This window comes from Nymphaea colorata, chromosome 1 (assembly GCF_008831285.2).
Source record: "Nymphaea colorata isolate Beijing-Zhang1983 chromosome 1, ASM883128v2, whole genome shotgun sequence".
Lineage (NCBI taxonomy): Eukaryota > Viridiplantae > Streptophyta > Magnoliopsida > Nymphaeales > Nymphaeaceae > Nymphaea > Nymphaea colorata.
In genome coordinates, this window is record NC_045138.2 from 39,324,209 (window position 1) to 39,348,230 (window position 24,022).

A 24,022-nucleotide genomic window follows, 5' to 3' on the forward strand; every position below is an offset into this window, starting at 1 on the left:
CGGTGCACAAAACTTTACTCAAAACTAGTGACAATTCCTGTTTGAAGCGTTTATACCCGAGAAGAAGTTCCAGAATCTGAAAGCTTGGGGTGGGATAGATACTCGAGAGGGCTTGTTCCGGACTTGGTATTCCTGACCGGGGAAGCACGAACCAATTCCTAGGAAATCGCCGTAGACGCCCAGTTGCCAGTGTCTGGTTCGAATTTTAGGAATCCCGGTCTTCTTATAGAGGGGACCGCGCGTTTCAACGCTTTGGGCAGGGCAGTGGCGGGGAAAAAATGCGGAAGAGGCGAGAGAGAAGGAAGAATGTGGGGAGCGAGGCGGAGCTCCGGCACCAGCAGCCAAGTGTCCCGGCCGAGGCAGCTCAATCCCTCTCCCTCTCCCGTCTGCTGCCACTCCTCGCATTAGGCGGCCTTCTTCTCCTGCTTATCTCGTATCAATCGTTTCGTGGGCCCAAGACGATCTCCTCGCCGAGCACCCACCTATCCGTGTACGAGAGAGGCCTTGTGAAACCCAACGTTGGGTACCAAGAAGTTCTCAACGTAATTACACTCCCCGAAAAATTATTATTCTTGTTGTCATTTGTGTCTTTCTGGTAGAATTTCTTAGAAGTTTGAATCGAAGATGGATTCATCGTGCAATCAAATGCTAGTTTCTGCTTTATGGATACGAAACGACCCATAGTTGCTTCTTTATTTTTACAAACAGTTGAATAAAAAGCACAATATTAAGAACATTGCATTCAATGCGGCTACTTTGGGAGCTGACCCTTTGCTCAAATTGAGTGCAATTTTTTCCGCTTTGTGTTTGATTCTGTTCTTTCTTAGGTATCTGCTGACAATGTTTGACTGTTTCAAGAAACTCAGGAGAATTCGAAGACATCGGAAAATGTTTCTGATCGACACTTCAAACATCCAGTTCTGGCTTATGTTACTCCATGGTAAGAAGATGCTAATTTGCCTTCAATGTGATATACACTTTCTAGCAATGGGCATTCTCTTTTGAATTGTCATCTCAATTGTCTCTAGCAACAGATTTTTTTTCATGAATTTTCCATTTCCCATTTAAAATGCCCGTCTTCCTCGAAGGGCAAAGGCGTTTCTGGTCATTGGCCCTTTGAAATATGATAGTAACGCCTAGTATGTTGTGCAGGAATTCCAAAGGATATGATGTGGCAAAAAAATTTAATTCAAAATTTACACACGTCTCGCCTGTGTGGTATGAGCTGAAGAGGTTCGTCCCACAACGAATATGCTGCTATTTTGTGTATAATACCATGAGTCAGATACTGAATATTCCATTTTTTTCAGTGAGGGATCCAAATTATCGTTGGTGGGTCAACATAATGCTGACACTGGCTGGGTCTTGGAAGTGAAAAGCAATGGACATACACTGGTAACGTCATTTACTGAGTGCCTTTTTGCTAGAGCAATCGCTTTTAGCTTTGTTTTGGATTGAGGGACTTTGTTTCCGTTAGTGTTATGCAGCCTACCTATGTTTTAATAGTACATATGCAATAACTTTACATGAAATGAACGAGTGGAGGTAAGGTTCTTATTTTCTTAAGTGGAGATCTGCTGGTTCAAGCATTGCAAGTTCCTGCATTTGTGTTTGCACTTTTGCAGGTATTGCCTAGGGTGGTTCTAGAGGCATTTCCTAACGAGTTGTTAAAAAAGAAGATGATGTGGGAGAAGGCTATCAATCTCATACTGGCAGAATGCGAGTAAACTATAGACTATAGTCTGTTTTGAATTTTTTTCAAAATTGTTATCTACAACAATGAAGGTAATTGTTCGATTAACTTCTTTATATCATTCCTCGTCATCTTCGTGGTTATTTGTATAGGGCAATGGGATATGATGGAGTTGTACTGGAGTCCTGGTCAAGATGGGCTGCTTATGGAGTATTGCATGACCCAAACATGCGAAGCCTGGTAACATCCAATCTTGTCTAAGTACTATGCAATATATGCAGTGATTATCTCAGGAATACTAGGTGAAATATTCTGTCTTTAACTTCATGGATGCAACGAATTGATTGGTCTTCATTTTCATCTCCCTGTTGACAAGGGACTAGAATCTGAGTTTGTTGCATATCTGTAGTTGGCATTACTTACATAGCAATGGGTTGGTAAATATTCATCTAGCAATGGATCTGAACATTCCAGTTATGATGGTTTGCTCTCACGTTGTAACTGGAAAACACTTTCATGAATTACATTGCGTTAGGGTTCTAACATCCATAGCTAGCTGAAAATAGAGCCTATAAGGCATGAACTTGATCAAGGTAAACTGTTCCACTTCTGAGAGGATTGTTCCACTTCTGAGAGGGTGAGACAACAGTTATGCAATAACTTTTGTGCTCATCCAGTATCTTTAAGATGATATATGCAGGTAGGTGCATCAAATTCAGCATGTTAGTTGGTTTACATGACTGATCATCAGCATAAATGAAGGAAATAGCTTCCCGCAATGCTGTCAAGTATGGCAGTACTGATTTCCAAGTGAGTGGTGATAAGATGGCACATGGAATGGAATCCAAAGTCCACTTTATGTCCCCTTATCTAGAAACAGTAAGGTACTTCTGAAAAAAATGGCATACCTGCACATTTACTGGCAAACCCTTTTTCTTGGATGATTTTCCTGGTAATCAACAGTCAGGTAAAAGCTCTTCAATTGTATATACAATATACTAAAGGAGTTAGTGAGCATACCATCATGAACAATGTTGTCTGTGTCTGGACCGAGGCCAGACTACGTGCGCATCTTGGTTTCTAAATGGCAAACTTGGTCTAATGTATTTATCTGTCACCTATTTTTTTATTTGATTGATAAATTAGATCTTAACGAACTTCATTATAGGACCTGGTTTATTCATCTGTGACCATTAACCAAATGCAGGCCTGATCAATCTACTGGACTTCGAGTTCCAGACTAAGCTCCCTGTCTTTTATCCAAGTCCAATCATTTTCAGGACATATTGCTGATGAAAAAACAGAAAAAATATGGAAAATGTTTTTGAGTTTATCACTTTTATTATGATAAGTACCGATTGTAGGAATTAGGCAGATGTCAAACTAGCTCCAGCACACAGACTTTGTTGTGTCTGTTGCTAGTTCCTGGCAGTGCAAAGCTGAAACAGTTGTCAAGTTAAAAAAAATAATTACATGTTTGAATTCCCGTTTCTTGTATTTTAAATTTTTAATTGTTTGCATTTCCTTTTCTATGTCATTTGTATGCTTTTGGTTGAATGCATTCTCCTCTGAAACCACAGGCACTACAGTTCATTAATCAGCTGGCAGATAAATTGCATTCAACACATTCCATGCAAGACAAAAGTCGTGTGCTACAGCTTGTTTATGTTATACCTGCTCCCCGTTCTGAAGTGTTTCAATCAGATGATTTTACATCAGAAGATTTGCGGAGATTAAGTGAAGCAGTGGACTGGTTTTCTCTTATGACCTATGACTTCTCAAGCGCTCAATACCCTGGTCCCAGTGCACCTTTGAACTGGATCCGCTCCTCCTTGAAACTTCTACTTCATGGTGCAAGTAGTCAACAGAAGCTCGCCCATAAGATACTTATTGGCATCAACTTTTATGGAAATGATTTTATAATTTCTGAAGGTAGGTGATTTTATGTTTCTATCCATTCTGCTCTATTTTGCACAGGAATTTGATTGATTCTGATCTTGTCATCAGTTCTATACCGCAGCATTTCTTCACTTGCTGTTGGATTTTCTAATAGGCTTTACTTATATGTAACCTGAGTACTAAGTTGTTTGCAATAAAACCAGAATTTGGTGGTGGTCCTATCATTGGCTCAGAGTACTTGGCCTTGCTTGAGAAGTATCGGCCTGCACTCCGATGGAACAGTGATGTTGCTGAACATTTTTTCATGTACCCAGACGACCGGAACTATCAGCATGCTGTTTTCTATCCATCATTGATGTCAATTTCTACTCGGCTTGAGGAAGCTCATTCTTGGGGAGCTGGTTTGTCCATCTGGGAGATTGGGCAAGGTTTAGATTATTTTTTTGATCTTCTCTGATATCGTTCCATGTCTTGTATGGTTTCCACTATTGGTTGAAACTCAGAAAGCATAAAAGTATTTACGGTGGAGCAAGGATGGCCTTCTAAAACATTTTGTGCTTTTCCTTTCTGTTTCATTAAGCAGGATATATTTGTTACATCCTTTTGGAAAGTATAGCATTGTAGTCCTGATGTTAGTAACTTAGTATCAGGAACTGGGGGTAACCTTGCCTATTTGTTCTGGGTACTTGATGAGATTGATGGTGGCACTTTCCCTCTTTTTGGTTGCCCTGTTTGTGAAGAATTGAACACATTCTTTTTCCTCTTGAAGCTTTTGTCTTGAATGTTTGATCGCCTCTGGATGCTTCTAAGTTGCGCAACAAATGGGCAGTAAAGTTCATACTTCGATTGGAAGGATTGCCATGGGTTTTGACATTGTGACTTGCATCAATTTGTTTATGTTAGGCTCCTTTCAGTATGTAAACGAGCTCTGTGGATCACTTGGCGACTTTACCTTGTGATCTGATGAGCATTTTCACGGGCTGAGCCTAATTGATGATGAGGAGTGAGTTTTTTCACGAGCTGCGAGGGAATGGATTCATGACTAACATTTTCCAGCCCTGCTTTTGGTCGGCAACGGAAGTAGTTCAAGTCATCTGGGGCCAGTTTCATTGATGCTGTTAGGTGAGCCAAAGTTCGCTTACCCTATCCATTCTGCAACCCAAATATCATCCTTACCAGCCAATCAGGGAATTTGTTCCTACTAATGTGTTCGACATTGTTGTGCGTCGGCTCATCACTGCAACGAGTAGGCTGACATGAACCTTTGCTGGTTTTTTATTTTTTGAAATTTGATTACTTTACAAAATATAATTGCGCCTTTTCATCCTGATTCATATTGACTGATGCGATTTGATTCACCATATAATTTGAAGCAATCACTTGCCAACATAAACCAATTTGTCCTTTGTTCTCTTTACACGGTCGAAGTAATAAGCATGAGATAAGAACTTCACAAGCTTTTGAGAGATCAGATGAAATTGGGAGCTTTACAGAACTTTGCCGATCTATTACTCCTATTTAGATCGGGACAACTCCCAAACTCTCCAAATTTTATGCGAAGTATGTGAAGCCGGTAAAATTCTACGAAAGGAATCCCACAAGAACCGGTTAAACTTCAAATTGACTTCGTTTTCACAATAAGCCACATTTTGATTTTTTATTAGTACGATTTGTTGCATCTTCTTGCCATGCATGGTATAACTACCAAAAGGTATAACAAGCGTAATATAACTTTAAGCATGGTAAATTTACCCGCCTAAATTGCATATAATTGAAACATTTGAAGAAAAGAAAATTTATCTGAAGTGTGTAAATGTAACTAGAACTTCCTTTTACTGCTACCATAGTATGTTCCAGTAGTGGAAATCATTTATCATCTAGAAATGTTTTCTCATAGCAAAAGACGTGAACATCATTTGCCATTGATGAAAAAATAAAAAACTCAATTCCTCGTGTCCAAAGTTAAAAAGGTTTGTGAGATTACGAGCCGAACCAATCACAGATTCACGATACCTATATGATTTAAAAGGTGAGCCTTTAAACTTTTTCCTTTTATTTCTTCCGTTTAGACGTGTTGGGGAAAGACGCTAACATGGTAGCAGTTGACTTAAGCCTCGACGCTCGTACTCTTTGAGACGCATCTCAGTACCCAAGTACTGCAACACAGGTAAGTCCTCACAGAATTCTCAGCCACATGAGCTCTCTATACCGTCTCATCCTCACCAGCTTACTTGTCAACCTCTCATTGGTCACCATCAGAACGCCGGAGGCCATCCTCATACCACCACTAACTTTTTTTACAGTCAGAAAAGAGAGAGAGAGAGAGAGAGGGAGAGAGACAGTACCGCTGTATAGTCCTGAAACCATCTACTTCCACCAAGGCCAACCTTTAAGAATATAGTGAAGTCCTATCTTGAAGAGTGGTGTAGATTGGGTGCCCTTTGATACACTGAAAATCTGCCATGGACGTTCTCACAGCTGCTGGCCTTGTGCCATTCTCAATCCACAAACCAGCCACCGTTTCCGAGAGGAAAATAGAGCTCAGGAAACTCTTCTCGTTCAACCCCTTTCATCCTTCACACAAAATCTCGCCACTACCTGGTAGCCTAAATCCGTCAGCGAATTTGCCGTATCTTGGTGCTGCCGCTTCAGCATTCCTTTCTTCTACATTTGGTGGTGGTTTTGCTGAAGCTCTCACTTACGAAGAAGCACTTGAACAGTCTGTAAATGCATCAACGTATGGGCAATCTTCGGACCTTGATGTTGGCAGCATCATTGATAGTGTGGTTAGTTTTGGTAGTGAGAATCCTCTAATTCTAGCAGGAGGGTTTGCTGCTTTTGCAGTTCCTGTCGTCCTATCGTTGGTTTTAGGCAAGCCCAAACCATGGGGGATTGAATCTGCTAAAAGTGCATATGCCAAATTGGGTGAAGATGGTGAGGCGCAATTGCTGGACATCAGAAGACCACAGGATATAAAAGAAGTGGGTAGTCCTGATATCAGGAGTTTGAAGAAGAGGGTGGTGTCAATTGCATACGGAGGTGACAATGAGGCATTCTTGACGAAGGTTTCTGCAAAATTTAAGGATCCAAGCAATACCACATTGTTCATTATTGACAAGTAAGTGACAAGGATAATAGAATTTTATTATTAAAGTTCCTCGACGGTATCTTCAATGTGTATTCCTTCAGGTTAACTGTTATTAGCACATTATTCGGGAGCTTGGTTGATTTAACTTGAAAATGTCAAAACAAAAGAGGAATTTTTTAACACCGTCTCCCTAATGTGGGAGTTGAAACTAAAGCGGATAGTGGTGATATTTTCTTCGGACTTCTGCTTGATGACAGATCAAATTGTTTAACGAGCTGGCGGACTTGAAAATCTTTTGAGACCAAGGTAGTGGATTATCGAGTAGTTCAGATTTTTTGATCAAGAGAAGTGTAAAGAAACCGAAAATTGGTCTATGCTGCCAGAAAGTTGTCGGATTCAACACATTCTCTGTGTATTTGGCGATTGTTTGTCCAGAACATGTTGTCCCAACTCTTACATGTCTTCCCGGGCATGTCGTCCCTGCTTCAGGCCTTGCATTTCTCAAGTTCTTTTTTGTTCTATTTACTGTGTCGATCATTATTTTCTTCTTTCCTTACGTTTATAATTGGAGAAAGGGCCAACCGTGATTAGTATTGTTAAAAATCTGTTATCAGGTTCGATGGAAGTTCAGCAAAGGTTGCAGAGCTGGTTACTGCCAATGGCTTCAAAGCTGCCTTTGCAATTAAGGATGGTGCAGAAGGAACTCGTGGGTGGATAGTATGTAATTCTGAATCTATTAGCGTCTTTACTCGGCTTGTTTTTGTTTGTAATGGAAAAGAAACTAGATATCTGAGCCGTTTCTCTTGTCCAGAATAGTGATCTTCCCTGGGTGCAACCAAGGAAGGCGTTCAGGGTCGACTTCGGTAATTTGACTGACGCAATTAATGATGCTCTAGGGGTATGTTGAGTTTTTCTCTCCGTTGGGTGTATGAATTGTATAAAGTAGTGGCTGTGACACTGTAGAAGAGCACTCTGGTTCTTTCCGTTCTTATTGCTCGGCATTAGTTATTTCTATTTCGAAATGCTGTGCTCTTTCTCTCATCAGATGGGACATTGATGGGAAAAAAATTGCTGCAGGAAGGCGCTAATCTTCTCCCTACTACGCTGGGTCTAGCGGCAGCAACAGGGCTTGGCGCATTGGCTTTTTCAGAGGTTGGACTTTGATGTTTTCTCAGTTTTAAACAAATGCGTACCAATCCAAAGTGGGTTCCATCATTCCGAAGACTTGATCTGCTGACTACAATTAGATTCGATTGTGCAGATAGAGACTGTGCTTCAGCTGCTAGGATCAGCTGCAATTGTTCAGTTTACTCTTAACAAGCTCCTGTTTGCAAAAGTTAGTTCCTGAATCCTCCTAGACTCAGCCTTGTAATCATGTTACATAAATAGCGTGACACTTTTTTCTCCTTTCTCGGGCATGTTATGCTGGACTTAATGCACTCTACGTTACATTTTTTAGGCAACATATGCTACAGACCGTATCTCTTTCTACAACTTTCTACCATGAAGTAAAACATAGGCAAGCATACCAGATGTGATACTGCAATACTTTCTTAATACTTGGAAAACAAGTGCTTCTGTTCATTTATGCCAATTCATGAAATATTGTGCTTCTCATATGGAATGATGCTATCATATGCTAATTTGCTCATGGTGGTATGAAGTAAAACATAGCCTAGCATACCAGATGTGATACTGCAATACTTTCTTAATGCTTGGAAAACAAGTGCTTCTGTTCATTTTATGCCAATTCATGGAATATTGTGCATCACATATGGGAATGATGAGATTTTATGCCAATTCATGAAATATTGTGCATCACATATGGGAATGATGAGATCATATGCTAATTTGCTCATGGTGGTATGAAGTAAAACATAAACTAGCATACCAGATGTGATACTGCAATACTTTCTTAATGCTTGGAAAACAAGTGCTTCTGTTCATTTTATGCCAATTCATGAAATATTGTGCATCACATATGGGAATGATGAGATCATATGCTAATTTGCTCATGGTGGTATGAAGTAAAACATAGCCTAGCATACCAGATGTAATACTGCAATACTTTCTTAATGCTTGGAAAACAAGTGCTTCTGTTCATTTTATGCCAATTCATGAAATATTGTGCATCACATATGGGAATGATGAGATCATATGCTAATTTGCTTATGGTGGTTTGTTTAATACAATGACACCTGTATTTTTAGGGAACACATCTGGATGTCATTTTAAAAAGTGGAAAACATGTTCTCTAGGCTTTCATCTGTATGATATGACAATGGAAGTATAAAACTGTTTGTTTGTCCTGTGGGCTCTTGGCATTGACGGCATTAATTGTTATTTCCTTGTCTTTATGCATGACTTGTTGGTTCTTGCAACAATGTTTGTAATCAATTTCATGCATAACATTTACGGACAGACCTTCTGTTTTTTTCTTTAATAGGACCGTGAGGTAACATTTCGTCAGATTGATGAATTCTTGAACACCAAGGTGGCACCAAAAGAACTTGTTGATGAGATAAAGGTATAATATAAACTCATGGTTTCATCTTACACCGTAAACTTGGATTGTTGAAGTCACTGCAAGCAGATAGGAGGGCACAAAATGTTTCTTAGCAAGCAGATAGGTTATTATGAAAATGTTCCTTACTTTTTGGTTTGAGGCATCCAGAAGTTGCACATTCAGGTTTCTGTTGGGGCCATCCAGAAGTTGCACATATAGTTTCTCATAACTTTTCCTTTGGAACTTGCAGCTGTTAGGGAAGGCCTTTCTACCAGTGCAAGTGAAAGCAGTTGCTGGTGCTACTGTCTCTTCAGTCCCAGAACAGAAACCTGAAATAGCTGTAGTTAATGTTGAAGAAAAAAAAGAACCAGAAGCTGAACCCTCTATTGCTGACATGAAGGACAACTCAGCACCGCAGCCAGAAATCATTTCTGTAACTCCAAAAATACCAAGACCTTTATCACCATATCCATACGTAAGTTTTTTCCTCTTTTGTCATATTGTTCTTCTAACTTCTAAGCATCATAGTGCCAGCATCAGCCTGTTTAAATTTATTCTGTATTTTATACTAACGAAACTGTTAGCCTGTTTTTCATGTTGAATCATAGAAACTATGCAAAATAAACAAAAAATTTCAAGAAATGAAACTGGCATTTTTCCATGGGAAACCAAACTTTGAGTCTAGTCATATGAAAGAAATTATCCAAGTGGATCGGCTGTAGTCTGGTCCATCAAGTTTTGGCACAAAACGGGCAAACTGGCTGACCTTCTCATATAAGAAAGGTCCACTGATTATTGGGTAGTGGAGAGATCGTGGTACTGTTAAACAGGTACTTGTCTGGGTTGGATGTCTTCCAAAGTGGAACAGAAGCATGCAACGATAGGTCAAGAATCTAGCTGTTCATGTCAGTTACACTACAGGCTTTCCTTAGCCCATGGATCAGATGAGTGTCTTTTTGTATCCATCCAAGAGTTCCATGTAGAGATGTCGCCCTCTATGCTTTAGAGGTTACAATGAACTAATGAAGTTAACTTTGTGCTTTGTTTAGCTTTTAAAAGCATGTCAGTTTACACCAGCTTTGAAGCACTAGCAACTAATATTCTTAAACTAGCCAATGGCTTAACACATTTCTTTCTTGTTGATCTATTTCTGACAACTTATTAAGCCTGTTTTTTTAATTTGAAAATTTGTTGCTGACCACATTTTCGTAACTAGATGGAAAGAGGCCATTATTCTTTTGCTTTTGAATTGGGATCACGTCACAGCTTAAGACCTCTCCATGGCAACAAAGGAAGTTGTCAAGAGTTTGTTGGAGTCATCGAAGGAAAAAAATAGATTTCCTAGTCTTATTATTTCTTCTATTTGCATCTAAGGATTGATCTTTGAAAAGATCGCTCGATTGGTGGCTGAAATTGAAACTTGATCAGGAAATATGAAATGAAAGCCATCGTAGTATGCATGCAGGCTAAGATGTGCCTATAAATTAGTAAGCTTGTGTAGATTTCTTAACAGCTTGAAGGGCTCTTGGCAAAGCAGCATAATGGCAGCAGCTGATACTAGACTTTTTTCGAGAAGGCAGAGCTACAATGAACAGGACGACTGGAATTAAAGCTGTGCACTGTCAGCTATAGGATGCCATAATTCTCAGGAGTTAGTAGACAACTTTTAAGCTGTTTGTGGTTCATAACATTACTCTTTCAGCTGCAGAGAGGGGTGGTCCATTTTTCCACCATGCTTGTGGATGCAATAACTAAAGAAATTTTCCTTTGAAAAGCGTCAGAAACATAAATAGAAAGGGTTATTACGGGAACTTACTGGCAAATACCCTGAAATCGGTGGCACTTTAGATAATGGAAAACTAGTGGTTTTCTATGGAATATGCATGTATTTCACCATTTCTTCTGTTGCTTTTTTCACAAGGTGAGCTTAATGGTAGTATATAATGCTTATTATTTTCCCAGTTTGCCATCGCTGCAAGTTTGTGAACGTCCACTATGTAATGCATGATGTGTGATCTCAAATTTTCTTATCTTACAGTATCCAGATTTTAAGCCTCCAACATCGCCTTCACCTTCGCAGCCATGAAAGCCTATATCATGCATTGATCAAGCAGGATGCTTCTAGCTCTGCGCCAAAATGTGAAAGAAAAGCCCTAGGAAGAGACGATCAAATCATTCTGTTCATATAATACCAAGTGTGGAGGGTTAAGGGACTGATTTCAGGACCTTACCCTAATCTGCTCTGAGCATCCTCAATATCAGTTCAGCCATTTTGTGTGTAATTTCTTGCGATCTGTAAATTTCAAGAACTTTCTGTTGCTTTAAATAACCTGGTTTACGGTGTTTTATTTATTGGTAATAAAACATATGTACTTGCGGGAAGACAATTTGCCTAGCAACTAATTTTTATCCAGTTAATGCAGTCCAGGTTGTTCATTCAAACCTGAAAAACTTGAAGAAGCATAGCTGAGAAGCAGTAGTTTTTATTCTCGATTGTGGGATCACTTACAGGATGGTTGAATATGCTGAAAAGTATTTGGGTAATGCATTTCAGGTGCGTGTGTGCATATGTATGCTACAAACTGTGTATGCCACAAACTGATTAAACTGTCGTCTGTCGACTTCTTTCGCGTAAGGCCTTAACTTCATTAGTCAGGTGGACCAAATTCTTTTGGAATTGAAGATCAACTTACCGAGCGGGTGTCCTTTCCAGTTCCAGGTAAAACACCAGCTGGACCGCATGTGACACGCCTCTTGCTTGAGGGCTAATCAGCATATGTTGAAAAGCTCTGGAATAAACATGGGCTGTCCCTAATGGTGTTGCATGCCAGCCATCGGTGGATCTGATCCCCTCTCTGTTTAGTTGCCTTCTTGAGTAACGTTTGGTGCTTCTCTTAGATCGATTCTTTAGAAAGCAGAATGGTACTCGTCATCTATCTATCAGCAGTTTGGAGGAAAGCGGACCATTATATATATATATATATATATATATATATATATATATATATATATACCCACTGTTCAGAACAACTACTAGATTTTGTAGCTTTCTGCTTCGATATTTCTTGTATAATTAGATTTTGACAACCCACTGTTTAAACGTTGAAACGATATTACAATTGCGTGATTGTTCCTTCAACAATAAGAATAAATGTGGAAAGAAATAAAACTTATGGGCTGGTTCGAACTATAATTTGGTGATCTAATTTCCTCTTTCTCTCTTAAAAATTGAAGGACTCCCGATTTGACTAGTTGAACCATGTTAAGCGATTTCTAAGAAAACTTGGCGATGATTCGAGGTCCATGCCTAGCGTTCGGCTTACTTGAAAACCACTTGAGACGATAAGATCCGAAAGGCAATGTCAAAGTGGCGATGATGACGGGGCCGGGCTTGCCTCTTGATTGATGGTGTCTCTCGTCTTTGAGCCGTCATCATCCCGCCCACCCTACTGGCTACTGCTAGTTGTTCCTTTCGTTCCTCGTCTTCCTTCGTTATGGCATGATAAGTAATAGTAGAACTGGTACGTACCCTGGGGGATGGGGAGATGGATGAGGGTTTGGGCTCCCAACCGGGCGGTAGAATGAAATACTCGGAAAAAAAACAGTGACAGTAGGATTTCGTTATCTGTTGCCCTTTTTTTGTGTTCGTCAGTTCGTCACTTCGTGACTATTTTTTTTTCGTCTAAATCAACAGCGGTTCCGATAACAAAGAGTATTCTCCCTGGTAGAAACGGCTATTCAGTTGCTTGGCTCTCGATTACTAGCGCGGGATGGCTCAAAGGTTTGCGTCGTTCAGAAATTGGAAACACCATCGCAGGAAGATGCGGTGGTGCCGCTTGTTGGCGAACCAAGCGCTCGATGAAATGTCCCAAAGGGTTGGGGAGCCTCCTTTGCTTGTGAAAAGGATTGGTAAGCTCCGTAGTACGGACGAAGCGTCCGAGAGCCTTGTGAATTCAATGAACGTCTTAATAACCAAGCACTCGCAGAAAGGTGAGCTGGACAAGGCGTGCAGGCTCTTTGACGGTATGGTGGCTAGAGACGTCGTTTCTTGGAACGCCATAATTGCCGGATATGCAAAGTGGGGACTAAAAACTGAAGCCCTGAAGTTGGTAGTGGAGATGCATCGGGCTGGTGTTGGGCTCAATTCCATAAGTTTTCGTTCTGCTTTAAGTATCTGTGCGGGCTTGAAGAATTTGCAGTTTGGCAGAACGGTACATTGTCTTGCGATGAGAAGTGGCTATGTAAATTGCGAGTATTCAGGGTTCTCTTTATTGGATTTCTACGTGAAGTGCGATATGGTGGATGAAGCACGGAAGGCATTTGATGAGCAGAGTCAGGGAACTGCGGTGCCATGGGTATTATTGTTGTCGGCATATGTAAGGCGTGGACGGATGGATGATGCTAATCTTTTATTTGAAAGAACGCCTAGAAAAGATGTCGTCTTGTGGACCACTCTGATTTCTGGTTATTCTCGGGGAGGTGAAGCTGCAAAAGCTTTTGAACTCCTCAATAGAATGCTGATTTCTGGTGTATCCCCAAACGAGTTCACATTCCATGCCATTGTTAGAGTTGCTTCTTGCTTGAAAGATTTGAGATTGGGGAAGAAGATTCATGGTTGTTTAATTGCTAGGGGTTACGAGGGTGACTTTTCCATCTCTACTGCACTCATTGATCTGTATTGTTACTGTGACAGAGTTGATGATGCATTGCATGTATTCTCTCAAATGGAACAACCTTGTTTAAGCTCCTGCAACACATTGCTAGATGGTCTAATTTCGAATGACAGACTCGGTTGTGCAGAAGAACTTTTTTTTAAAATGGTGGAACTAAATTCTATAACTTGCAATGTAATGATTAAAGGGTACGCACGATATGGGAAGATCCGGGAAGCAAGACGCCTATTTGATCTCATGCCTCAGAAAACTTTAGTTTCTTTTAACACAATTATATCAGGATATGCACTGAATGGTGAACTGAACGATGCGAGAAGATTATTTGAAGCAGTGGATGTGAAAAAACGGGATACAGTAACCTGGAATGCTCTTATGTGCGGTTATGTGCAGAACAAGCTTCCTGGTGAAGCACTTCTGCTCTATGTGCAAATGCATAAACATGCAGTGAAAAGCAATAGATCAACGTTATCAAGCATATTATCTGCTTGTGCATGCCTTGGATCTCTAGAACTAGGGAGATCTGTTCACGCTCAAGCGGTTAAATCACCTTATGGTTCAAATGTTTATGTTGGGACGTCATGTATCGACATGTATGCGAAGTGTGGCGACATAGCAAGTGCTCAATCAACATTCTTTCTCATGACCGAGAAAAATGTGGCAGCATGGACTGCACTGATCAATGGATACGCATTTCATGGATTAGGAAATGAGGCAATTGCTCTCTTTGATCAGATGTTGGAGGAAGGCATAGAGCCAAACCAGGTTACGTTTGTGGGGGTTCTATCAGCTTGCAGCCACAGCGGGCTTGTTAATAAAGGGATGGACTATTTTATTTCTATGAAGGAGACATACTGTATTACTCCCACCTTGGAGCACTATGCCTGCATTGTTTATCTTCTGGGTCGTCTAGGGTACCTTAATGAAGCAGAACAGTTTATAGGCAACATGCCAATTAGAGCAGATGCTGTTGTTTGGGGAGCTTTGCTGAGTGGCTGCAGGTTCTATTCAAATGTGGAGATGGGTGAAAAGATAGCCGATAAAATATGTACACTAGATTGTAGAAATACTTCTTCATGTGTGGCATTGTCGAATATTTATGCTGCAGCTGGTAGGTGGATTGACGTGCAAAGCATCAGGAAAAGGTCTTCTGCTGTGAAAGATCCAGGTTGTAGTTGGGTAGAACTGGGGAACACTCTGCATTCATTGTATGTAGAAGGCAGATATCATCCCGGTTCTGCTAAAATTTATGAAGTATTGGATAGATTGGCAGTTAATATTAACTGCACGGCTCAAATATAAAACGAAAGGTCTCTGCACTAGCATGAAGATAATTAAGCTACTTCACCTGTAAGCTCTTAAGACTATAGGATTCGTGTACATTGCATATTTTTGTAAACAGAAACGGTCCCTAATGTACCATACAATATTGACAATTTTTTTAACTATTGCGGATCCTGCTACTGCCAAGTCATTTTTTATGCTTTCGTTTTGAATTGGAACAACCTGATCATTCAGTTGCTAATCCTTCAACTAATGGATATGAAATATCATCAATCCTCAACGTTATGAAAATGCAGTTTAAGATCTGTAATCTTCCCTTCTCTGGAAACTGTTCATTTACCACCCCTGATTCAGCTGGTGCCATAAACCTACAGCTGAATGTGGACACAAGTATTTTTCTATTAAAGGATGTTGTCTTCCACTTGGTCCCAGAAATTAATCAAGGGGACCTTGAATGCGGAAAGAGGGGAAATGGCATGGCTGCTATATATAAGCAAGGAACTGGACAAGGAAAAACTGTGCTGCCTGGACAACGGTAAGAGATTGAACTTGGGAAGTGAAAGCGGAGATAACTGATTCGATTGATCAGGCCACTGGGCCCGTTGAACCACATATTGGAAGACAAGAACAAATCTTTCTGGCGTCCGATCATCAGGGGAGTATCTCAAGTATGGATTATCCAGGTAATGAGACGGCTAATTCGTAAGCATATATTCCAAGGTGCAACAAGCTTGCAACATCTTCATTATGAGTTTGACTCTTTCATTTCTCTTGGACTTTTCTCCATTTGGCAACACGATCTTCCGCTCAGCCGGGGTCACCACAAAAAAAATGACAAGACCGGAGAACTGAAGGCAGCTTACGTTGTCGGAACTGACCATACTCGTGCATTTCGTTTCAGTAATGGCACAAAAATATGCAGGTTGGTTCCATAAAGTACTGTAAATCCTCCCTCCGTTCCTTTTATGGGCAAAAGCACTCGCATGTGTTCAAGTGAATCATTCTTTCCGTCTTAGAGAAATGCAGCACTCTCAGATTTAGCAGTTATATTGAATTTTACTCGTGAGATCCATATTCACTAGCTGTGGGAAACCTGTAATTCTATGGTTAATTATATTCTACATGAAATATAATGAAGCGTGAAAATTGAGATCAGATTACTACTTCTGTCAGTCTGTGTATCGTCAATACGTTTGGTTCTGTTAAGTTCTCAGTGCAGTGTGAGAGGCTCTTTGTGGCATGAATGAAACAGCTGCGGCCTAATACTCTGCTGAAGTATCAAATCAAACTTTCGTCTCTGCCCACAAAACGAGATCACGCGCACACGCACAGACGCATCCACTGAGGGATATATAGACGATGGGTAGTAAAGGAACTCAGATCTCTTTGAATTTCATTGTTTCCAAGTAAGCCACAACTCCAGAATCGTAACCGTTTACGTCCCCCAATCCCTCGCCCACGCGCTCAGGCACGCATGCATACTCACAAGCGCACACGTTTCTGATCTTTTCATTCTGTCTAAAAACCGCCAGCCACTTTTTATAAAGGTCACGGCCTTTCCATACCAATCCCTTCACGTGGAAGGACACATGGAACAGATCAAGCATTCGGCACCCACTGGCATGAGAGTGTTGCGTAAAGTTGATGGCATGAGCAAACCAAGATCAGAGTGCTAGCAGACATGCGGTAAAGGTTTCAGAGCTCAACACCTTCTGCACGTGCCATGTGATTCATGTCTCCCAACTAAAGGATTAAATTGAAACAACAGTTTAGCAGATACGACCCAATAATAGAAGTCCTGCTTTGGGATTACAGTGCTCCACACCAAAGCAATATACATTTTAAAACAGGCATAATGATGGACTGATGTTTCCTGAGACGGTTGCAGGGGGATGAGTTCACGTGGCCAACCACCTGGGGGAGAAGCGTTGGTGTGTCAAGGTATACTTGGTGGTTGCGTCTTGCTTTCTTCTTTCCTCTTGTAGACAAAGTAGAGCACAAGTTGTGTAAGCCCCAGCGGCATGCCAACAATATTAGGCGCCTGCACCCATCAAGTTGTTGTAACGATTACAACAGAGTGACAACCAACATGACTGTGACAAGAAAACTCTGTTGATGCCGTTTTCACGCAAGAAAGATGAGCAATTGCCCGATCTTCGTGGGAAAAGCTTTGAAGATGCACTAATATACTTTTGATGTTATGCTGACATGTAAGGATGTCATTTTATGCACATGCAGGATGTTATAACGGGGGAGCATGAACGGTGTAAAGTTTGAAGACCTTGGATCAAATCCCAATCTTACCATTCTGTTGTTTGAGCTTTTCCTCGGTGTTGTCAACATAATTGTTTGGTGGTCGAGCCACAGCGTCCATTAGAAGCAAAGGATTACACATTGTCTTTTACGCAGTACACAACGGGGACTACTTCTCTCTAGCAGGCTGGTTAGCATATACTGGAGAGTGTTCTAGGAGGTGATTCACATTAATAAGAAACGATGCTGGATACCTGATTTTGCATAATAAGAAACCCATGCGATCGATCATGTTCGAACAAGTTTCCAGATGGAAACATACAGTTGCGGGAGATTTCTGTCTCAACGAGAATCTTGCTTCCACAGAAGCACACTTATGAAGCAGGACGGTTGGGGCTTTCTCAAAGAAAGGAAAACTTACCTCTCGTTACTCCTCCAGATTTTTTCGTCTTATCCTAGGGAATTTTTTGCACTAACACATTAATACATTGTATATTCTGTTATAGTTTACTCCATTATAAACTTTACCTTATTATGTACTCGTGTACGTGCTTTTTATTTATTTACAGTTTTTGTTATAAAATTTACAGTCGTACGCTTCCTTGACGCTGAAATCGTTGCAGTGAAATATCTCGCTGCCCGCTTCATAGACCTTTTTTGAGGCTTGTTTCTCTGCTTCTGCTTCCTGTACTGCCTGGCATGTCCGTTTCGTATCCATTAGTAACTATGAGATGAACCAATTACTTGGTCAGACCGTAATTAAGTTGAGACGCTTCCTCGAAGAGATTCACATGAAGAGCGAGAGAGAGAGAGAGAGAGAGAGACTTACTGCAACAAACAGATCACGGCCCACCAATCCATATGCCAACCATAGAGAGCTTGAGAGAAACGAGAACAGAGACAAATAGAACGGCATGAACTCCACGCTTTTCGTCTTGATGACAAGCTTCTACAAGCAAGGACAAAAGATTCAGTCGGCCGTCGAACACAACAGAATCCGAAAGTTAAAAACAAAACATAGAGAACGCTCGTCTAATCACAAGAGGTAGATGGCATTACCACAACCACCAACGGAGATCCATACATGGCTATTGACGTGGCTAGTGCTACACTTCCAACAACAACCTTCCGCTGATGATGTTCAGAGAACAAACACCAGGAGATCAACGCAGTGGCTAAGAAAATTATAACTGTTGGTATCATGATAGACCATACATGCCACTGCACCAATTGTGGAAATTAGTGTGATGCTCAGACGCTTCCATTGACACTTGGAAGAAATACCCACAAAAGTAGCCAAGTCAATTAAGAAGCATAACTCATTTCATAACCTTGCCTTGCCCTTTGCTGATGTGAAGTAAAGATATATCAACACGAAGGAAGCCTCCATGAGCATCCCTGTCCCATTGGTGGTTACTAGAAGAAGATTTTCCCATTTGTAGCTAACCACAGGCAAGCCATACCACGTATACAGAGCACAGTTTAAAAGAGCAACGATATAAGGGGTGCAGGAGAAGTCCTCTGTACTTCTTTTCTGGATCACCCTCCTGAATGTTAGTCTGCAGAGACGCATGCAACATCAATCAAGATATCTGTAAGAATAACAACGTCGAACCAATAAAGTACAACAAAGTTTATGATCTACAGGGCAGTTTATTGGGATGTCAAAGGAAAATAGTCTGACTAACTGCAATTTTTTCTTTGCAAAATAAATGTAAATGGTAACAATCTTTTCCTTCTTTGCTACGATTTGGTATAGTCTTGGAGAAAATATTTTGTGGTCTGCTCACTTACATGGGGGCTGCATACAACAGCAAAGAGGTAGCATTGCCTGCAAAAGAAAAACGCATTAGACAACTGAGCTAGTAACAACGTGCACATACGAGAGTCGGGGAATATATGTGAAATTTTTTGTTAAGAGTGCCATCAATCTTTCTTAGATTGGTCTAATATGCATATGTTACAGGTCATATCTGTGCAGGCTGCCGGCTTGGGTACATAAGCAGACGTCTCCAGAAGGAAGAGAAGTCGAGGGTCTAGACATGCACAAGTAGCCTAGTTGAAAGCAGAGCATTGGTTCAACTGAGATTTTTTTTCAGCTAAGAAAACGGAGAGTTCTAAATCAATGGAGAAAGTTGGTTAAAGAAAAACCAGAGAGATACCCATGATGCCTAGAGCTAGCCGGGGTATAGAACCCATAACTGAAACTGTTTCTAGTTTCTACTTTCTAGCTACAACACAGAACAGGAAGAAATGCTTTTGTAAGGCTACAGCATCTAAGGGTATTTATATTAGGGAAGGTCCGGGCGTCCTCATTCGCCTTGCCATTTAAGATACTTGCGTAACATAATTGTCTTCTGTGCTATAGGGAAATCTGCAAAGGGTCCTAACAGGCACAACAAATAAAGCAAGACATCCCAGGTGATAATACAAATTAGTAGAAGATATCGGCCAAAATAAAATGGAAGATCACGCAGTGAATCTAAATATGACAGATTTACGCGGTATAAATAAAGGCTCTGCTCAAGCCAGCAATCAAAGTCAATAGCTATGACCTGCCATGGTGAAGGCTGTGAAGATTTCACCTTCATCACATTAAACCTATCATCCTTTCTTGCTTTTTCTCATTTTAACAATAAAGAGGGACCAGTTACATTTCATCAAAATTTTAGGAACGGACGAGTTTCAGTTTTCTTTTTTTACATGATATAGTTTTTATTTGCAGAACTTCAACGGCCGTAGCCTTTTGGGCCCTTCAAGAAACGAAATTGGAATTCAATGGTACTTGATCTTTGAATTAATTTGTCTCTGATGTTACATGGAGTTGTTTGGCCACAAAGACATTCAATAAGTGTCCAATAAATCTACCCTAAATATAGAGCAGATTATAGTTAGTAGACACATGTTCAATTAGCTAGTGGTTTGATAGACCCACTCTTTGCTTCAATAATATCTTTTCTTAATTTGGCTACTGTTAATGGTGCCCACTTCGACTTAGACTTCCATCTTCCATTCGGAGAGAAATATGTACTTTCAAGTCCTTTTTCTGAGATTCAAGTTGATCAGACTAACGGACTGTTTGGGGGTTCGAGCTTGAATTGTAATATCGGGTCAAAATCCAAGTACATATCCATTTTAGTGACACCATTTTCTCTCTCTCTCTCTCTCTTTTTTCCCTTCTTATATATCCAGCTTAGATGAAAATTTTGGATTGCATGCACCCATGCACACATCCAGATGTTTCAGCTTTTCGACCAAGAGGAGGATCAGGTTTGGAGATACTTGCTCCGACTGAAGTTTGGATTCAAACAATTACTGCAAACAAAAGCCATCCTTGAGTTGAATTTTCTGTTGGGTAGTTTAAGTTTTAAGAGAAAATTCAGAATTGTTGAAAATTTTCTGGTTTCAAATTTCTGAAACTTTCTGACTGTAAGAATCCTGTCTGCATATCTCGAAAAGAATCATGATTATCTGCATTTGTCCATGTTCACTTTCGCCCCTAAAATTGTCACCCCAAGAAATTGAGAATCAATTCCAGAAATTCGTTGAAGCTATAGCTATAATGATTACAGGCTTTCGCATGGCTTCCATGCTTCAAGTATGATTTCTATGAATGGAAGATGACGTTAGAACTAAATTCACTCTTTATTTCTCAGACAGAAACAAGATTAAGACACTGAATTTCGGTAAATATTTCAGGACCTGCTATTATACCTTCAGAGGTCTATCGGTAACAACTAACAACCTTCTCGAACAATTATCTTCCAAGCGAGACAGAAGGCGGGCGCATTATTTCTCTAGGACCCCTGGTGGGTATTTGTATTTCATATCCCCGGCGTTGCAGTCACCTTCTCCGTTCACTGCCTGTAACTGTGCTCCTTTTTCTACATCCAACTTGCTGCCCTGAACATTCTTTCTGTCGTTCTTCTTGTACATGCAGTACAAAATAAGTTGCATCAGCCCTAATGGACTGCCTACCAGATTCGGAGCCTGCAACATGGCATGGTGTTATATAATTTATGATAAAGTCATAATGAAGATGATGGTATGATGATAGCCATGATATATTATACAAAGATCAACAATCATTTCAGTAGCATAAGTAAATCAACGCCACGCTTTGGGTAAAATATAGTCCCCAGCAACAACTTTCGTTTAGACATTAATGTGTTTTTTCCTTCTTTGTTTTGGAAAAGATTTTCACTGATCGGTCCCACAGTGGTGCTTTACACATACTGCTGTGATTTCTTGTTTCTGAAAAATGAAGTTGTTGATGCCTAACACCTTTAGGCATCTTAAATGCTTCTCCACTAAGTGGATAAAATATTGCAATCATGAATCTCTTAGCTTCTCCCTCTCAGGAGGACACCTCTAGGACATGACACTTGTCAGCTGACACGTACTCAGCATTTCATGTATAGGATGTTGATTCATAAGCAAATTGGAACATGAAGAGACAACCATTTACTTTTTTCTTTTTTCCCCATTTTTTAGTAGACAGATTGCTAAGGATGTCTTGAGATCAACAGTTTAGTGAGCTCCTAGTGGATGCCTTTAAAGAAGAAGAAGACAAGAAACATGCAATGAAATGATGTTTCTCTGGTAATAAGATAACAAAGGAGAATGATATCAGAAGACACTGAAGACTAAAAATGTGATGATGGGTTTTTGTGTTCCATGGATGATACCATTAGAAACAAGTCACGCCCCAGTAGCCCGTACGCCATCCATAATGAACTGGCTAAGAAGGAGAAGAGTGACAGGTAGAAAGGCATGAACTCCACACTTTTTGTCTGTATGACACGTTTCTGCAAAGTTTGACGAATGCCAAGTTCATCCTTCATGACCACATGCAGTTCTATAATTTCCGGAAGAACAATTATATACAGAACAAGGAATTTGAAGAACAAGTTTATGTCTCAAATACCTACCATGACTACCAATGGGGATCCATACATGCACACAGATGCTACCAGTCCAACGCTTCCCACGAACATTTTTCGATGATGATGGTTAGAAAATTTGAAGGACGATACGCATGCCGTGGCACCGAAAACGAGAAGCACGGCAGCCAGCATTAGAATGACCATCATCTACTCCACAGCAAGCAGTCAATACGAAGCTACACATCACAGAGTGAAATATCTGCATCTAACTACTGTTAGCTAATTCTCTTCAGCTGTTCTTCTTCTATAATTTGTGATTGCTTTACTACAACCTACTGTCATTCGCACAAAACAAAGTTAAAGCTTACTTCTTTTAGCACAACCTTTCTTTAATCTCGACTGAGAAATTCAAAACCTTCATCTCCTACCGCAGATTGATCAAATATGTGTTTTTATATATTCTACTTTGCACTTATGAGCTTTTCCCATGGTGTTTTCTTGTCAAGCATGCCGAGAGAGAGAGAGAGAGAGAGAGAGAGAGAGAGAGAGAGAGAGAGAGAGAGAGAGAGACCTTTGTCCGTGGTGCTGCGAACACGAAATAAATTATGATGAAAGATGATTCGAGCAGAATTCCTAGCCCGTTGATAGTCACCACGGGGAAGTTCTCCCACTCGACGCTAACTACTGGCAGACCATACCAAGTATAAAGAAGACAGTTTAAGAGAGCAACAACATAAGGGACGCAGGAGAACTCCTCTGTGCTTCTCTTTCTTATTACCCTTCTAAAGGTTAATCTGCAAGAAGGGAGAAAAGACACCATTAATTTACTAATCTTTCTGATGCGTTTTATCTCACCATCTCTGACTTCATGCCCATGCTTGCATGATCACATTCACACATTCACACGCTAGAAATGCCATTTTCTTATCATCTTAAAAGTCAAATCAATGTGGTTTTCTGTGAATATGGGACGTTTCATGCAGCATCTGTTATTGATTGAGAGCTCTTCATCTGTTTACGTACATGGGTGCTGCATATAGGAGCAAAGACGTAGCGTTACCTGCATGAACAAGCAAAGAAAAGTAGGTGGTTAGAGACTTTAGTTAACTATATTTCTTGAGAATTTTCGTTTCATAAATTTGCTTGTCATATTACTACTGCAAGTGTTTCCTTAGCTGCTATCCAGAAGCAGTAAGCTAGAAGACTCCATGATAGTATTAATTAAAAGACCATGACTTTTGATGGGTAGTTTTACCTATAAATCTCTTCTTAATAAATGATTTGTAATGTAAAATAACATAGTCAGGTTTCCAAACAAGGAAACCTCTGATCACAGGAAGTATGTAAAACTCGAAAGAGAACAATGTCAACTTAAACATAAGAAAGAGAGAGTACCCAAGATCCCTGCAATCAAATGCATGCAGCCCATAGCTCCTACAACTGAAATTGTCGAAGCATATAAAATAAGAGAAGAGAACGGGTCGCTGGTAGATGACGCTTGGTGAGTGAAGGGGTATTTATAGTGCTCATAGTGGAAAAACAGGAGAAGAAATGGATGACAGCCACTGAAACCTTACCTGATAGGATTCTTAAAAGAGAAAAATGGAAGTTTTTATCGTAATTATTTATTATAGCAGATAATATTGCAACAATTTGCACATAATTTTTCTAGTACTTTCTGTTTTTCATAGACGCTGATTAACAGTGATCTTCCGCACCATCAAGCACACCTATGACTAAGCA

General features: G+C 40.3%; 5 protein-coding genes across 10 annotated transcripts; 3 read left to right on the top strand and 2 right to left on the bottom strand.

The window, feature by feature from the left end:
* The first annotated feature begins 71 nt into the window (after positions 1 to 71).
* Positions 72 to 4,308, top strand: LOC116256932 (uncharacterized). Its single transcript, XM_031633515.2, has 8 exons — positions 72 to 542; positions 867 to 940; positions 1,153 to 1,233; positions 1,311 to 1,395; positions 1,626 to 1,723; positions 1,846 to 1,933; positions 3,274 to 3,625; positions 3,796 to 4,308. Exons 1-8 carry the CDS (start codon positions 279 to 281, stop codon positions 4,047 to 4,049), a joined length of 1,296 nt encoding a protein of 431 aa, XP_031489375.1. The 5' UTR covers positions 72 to 278; the 3' UTR covers positions 4,050 to 4,308.
* Positions 4,309 to 5,888: 1,580 nt separating this feature from the next.
* Positions 5,889 to 11,637, top strand: LOC116256925 (rhodanese-like domain-containing protein 4, chloroplastic). Its single transcript, XM_031633503.2, has 8 exons — positions 5,889 to 6,710; positions 7,295 to 7,397; positions 7,492 to 7,578; positions 7,758 to 7,832; positions 7,942 to 8,016; positions 9,127 to 9,207; positions 9,437 to 9,661; positions 11,225 to 11,637. Exons 1-8 carry the CDS (start codon positions 6,055 to 6,057, stop codon positions 11,270 to 11,272), a joined length of 1,350 nt encoding a protein of 449 aa, XP_031489363.1. The 5' UTR covers positions 5,889 to 6,054; the 3' UTR covers positions 11,273 to 11,637.
* Positions 11,638 to 12,510: 873 nt separating this feature from the next.
* Positions 12,511 to 16,175, top strand: LOC116250654 (pentatricopeptide repeat-containing protein At3g29230-like). Of its 2 annotated transcripts, none has more exons than XM_031624464.2 (2): positions 12,511 to 12,796; positions 12,881 to 16,175. In XM_031624464.2, exon 2 carries the CDS (start codon positions 12,957 to 12,959, stop codon positions 15,156 to 15,158), a length of 2,202 nt encoding a protein of 733 aa, XP_031480324.1. In that variant the 5' UTR covers positions 12,511 to 12,796; positions 12,881 to 12,956; the 3' UTR covers positions 15,159 to 16,175. The 2 variants fall into 2 exon arrangements, with proteins under 2 accessions (XP_031480324.1, XP_049932489.1); XM_050076532.1 differs by having other exon boundaries at positions 12,511 to 12,707.
* Positions 16,176 to 16,575: 400 nt separating this feature from the next.
* On the bottom strand, positions 16,576 to 19,643 carry LOC126410583 (bidirectional sugar transporter SWEET3-like). Of its 4 annotated transcripts, none has more exons than XM_050080697.1 (6): positions 19,556 to 19,643; positions 19,188 to 19,224; positions 18,730 to 18,952; positions 18,453 to 18,614; positions 18,223 to 18,342; positions 16,576 to 17,181 (listed from the first exon to the last, which is right to left on the bottom strand). In XM_050080697.1, the coding sequence occupies exons 1-6, from the start codon at positions 19,590 to 19,592 to the stop codon at positions 17,077 to 17,079; spliced, it is 684 nt and encodes a 227-aa protein (XP_049936654.1). In that variant the 5' UTR covers positions 19,593 to 19,643; the 3' UTR covers positions 16,576 to 17,076. The 4 variants fall into 4 exon arrangements, with proteins under 4 accessions (XP_049936654.1, XP_049936652.1, XP_049936653.1 ...); XM_050080695.1 differs by lacking the exon at positions 16,576 to 17,181 and adding an exon at positions 17,874 to 18,117 and having other exon boundaries at positions 18,223 to 18,339; XM_050080696.1 differs by lacking the exon at positions 16,576 to 17,181 and adding an exon at positions 17,874 to 18,087.
* A 1,308-nt stretch (positions 19,644 to 20,951) lies between these two features.
* Positions 20,952 to 23,758, bottom strand: LOC116246754 (bidirectional sugar transporter SWEET3b-like). Of its 2 annotated transcripts, XM_031618618.2 has the most exons (6): positions 23,675 to 23,758; positions 23,303 to 23,339; positions 22,851 to 23,073; positions 22,325 to 22,486; positions 22,082 to 22,201; positions 20,952 to 21,383 (listed from the first exon to the last, which is right to left on the bottom strand). In XM_031618618.2, exons 1-6 carry the CDS (start codon positions 23,706 to 23,708, stop codon positions 21,183 to 21,185), a joined length of 777 nt encoding a protein of 258 aa, XP_031474478.2. In that variant the 5' UTR covers positions 23,709 to 23,758; the 3' UTR covers positions 20,952 to 21,182. The 2 variants fall into 2 exon arrangements, with proteins under 2 accessions (XP_031474478.2, XP_049931363.1); XM_050075406.1 differs by lacking the exon at positions 22,082 to 22,201.
* Between the last annotated feature and the right edge of the window lie 264 nt (positions 23,759 to 24,022).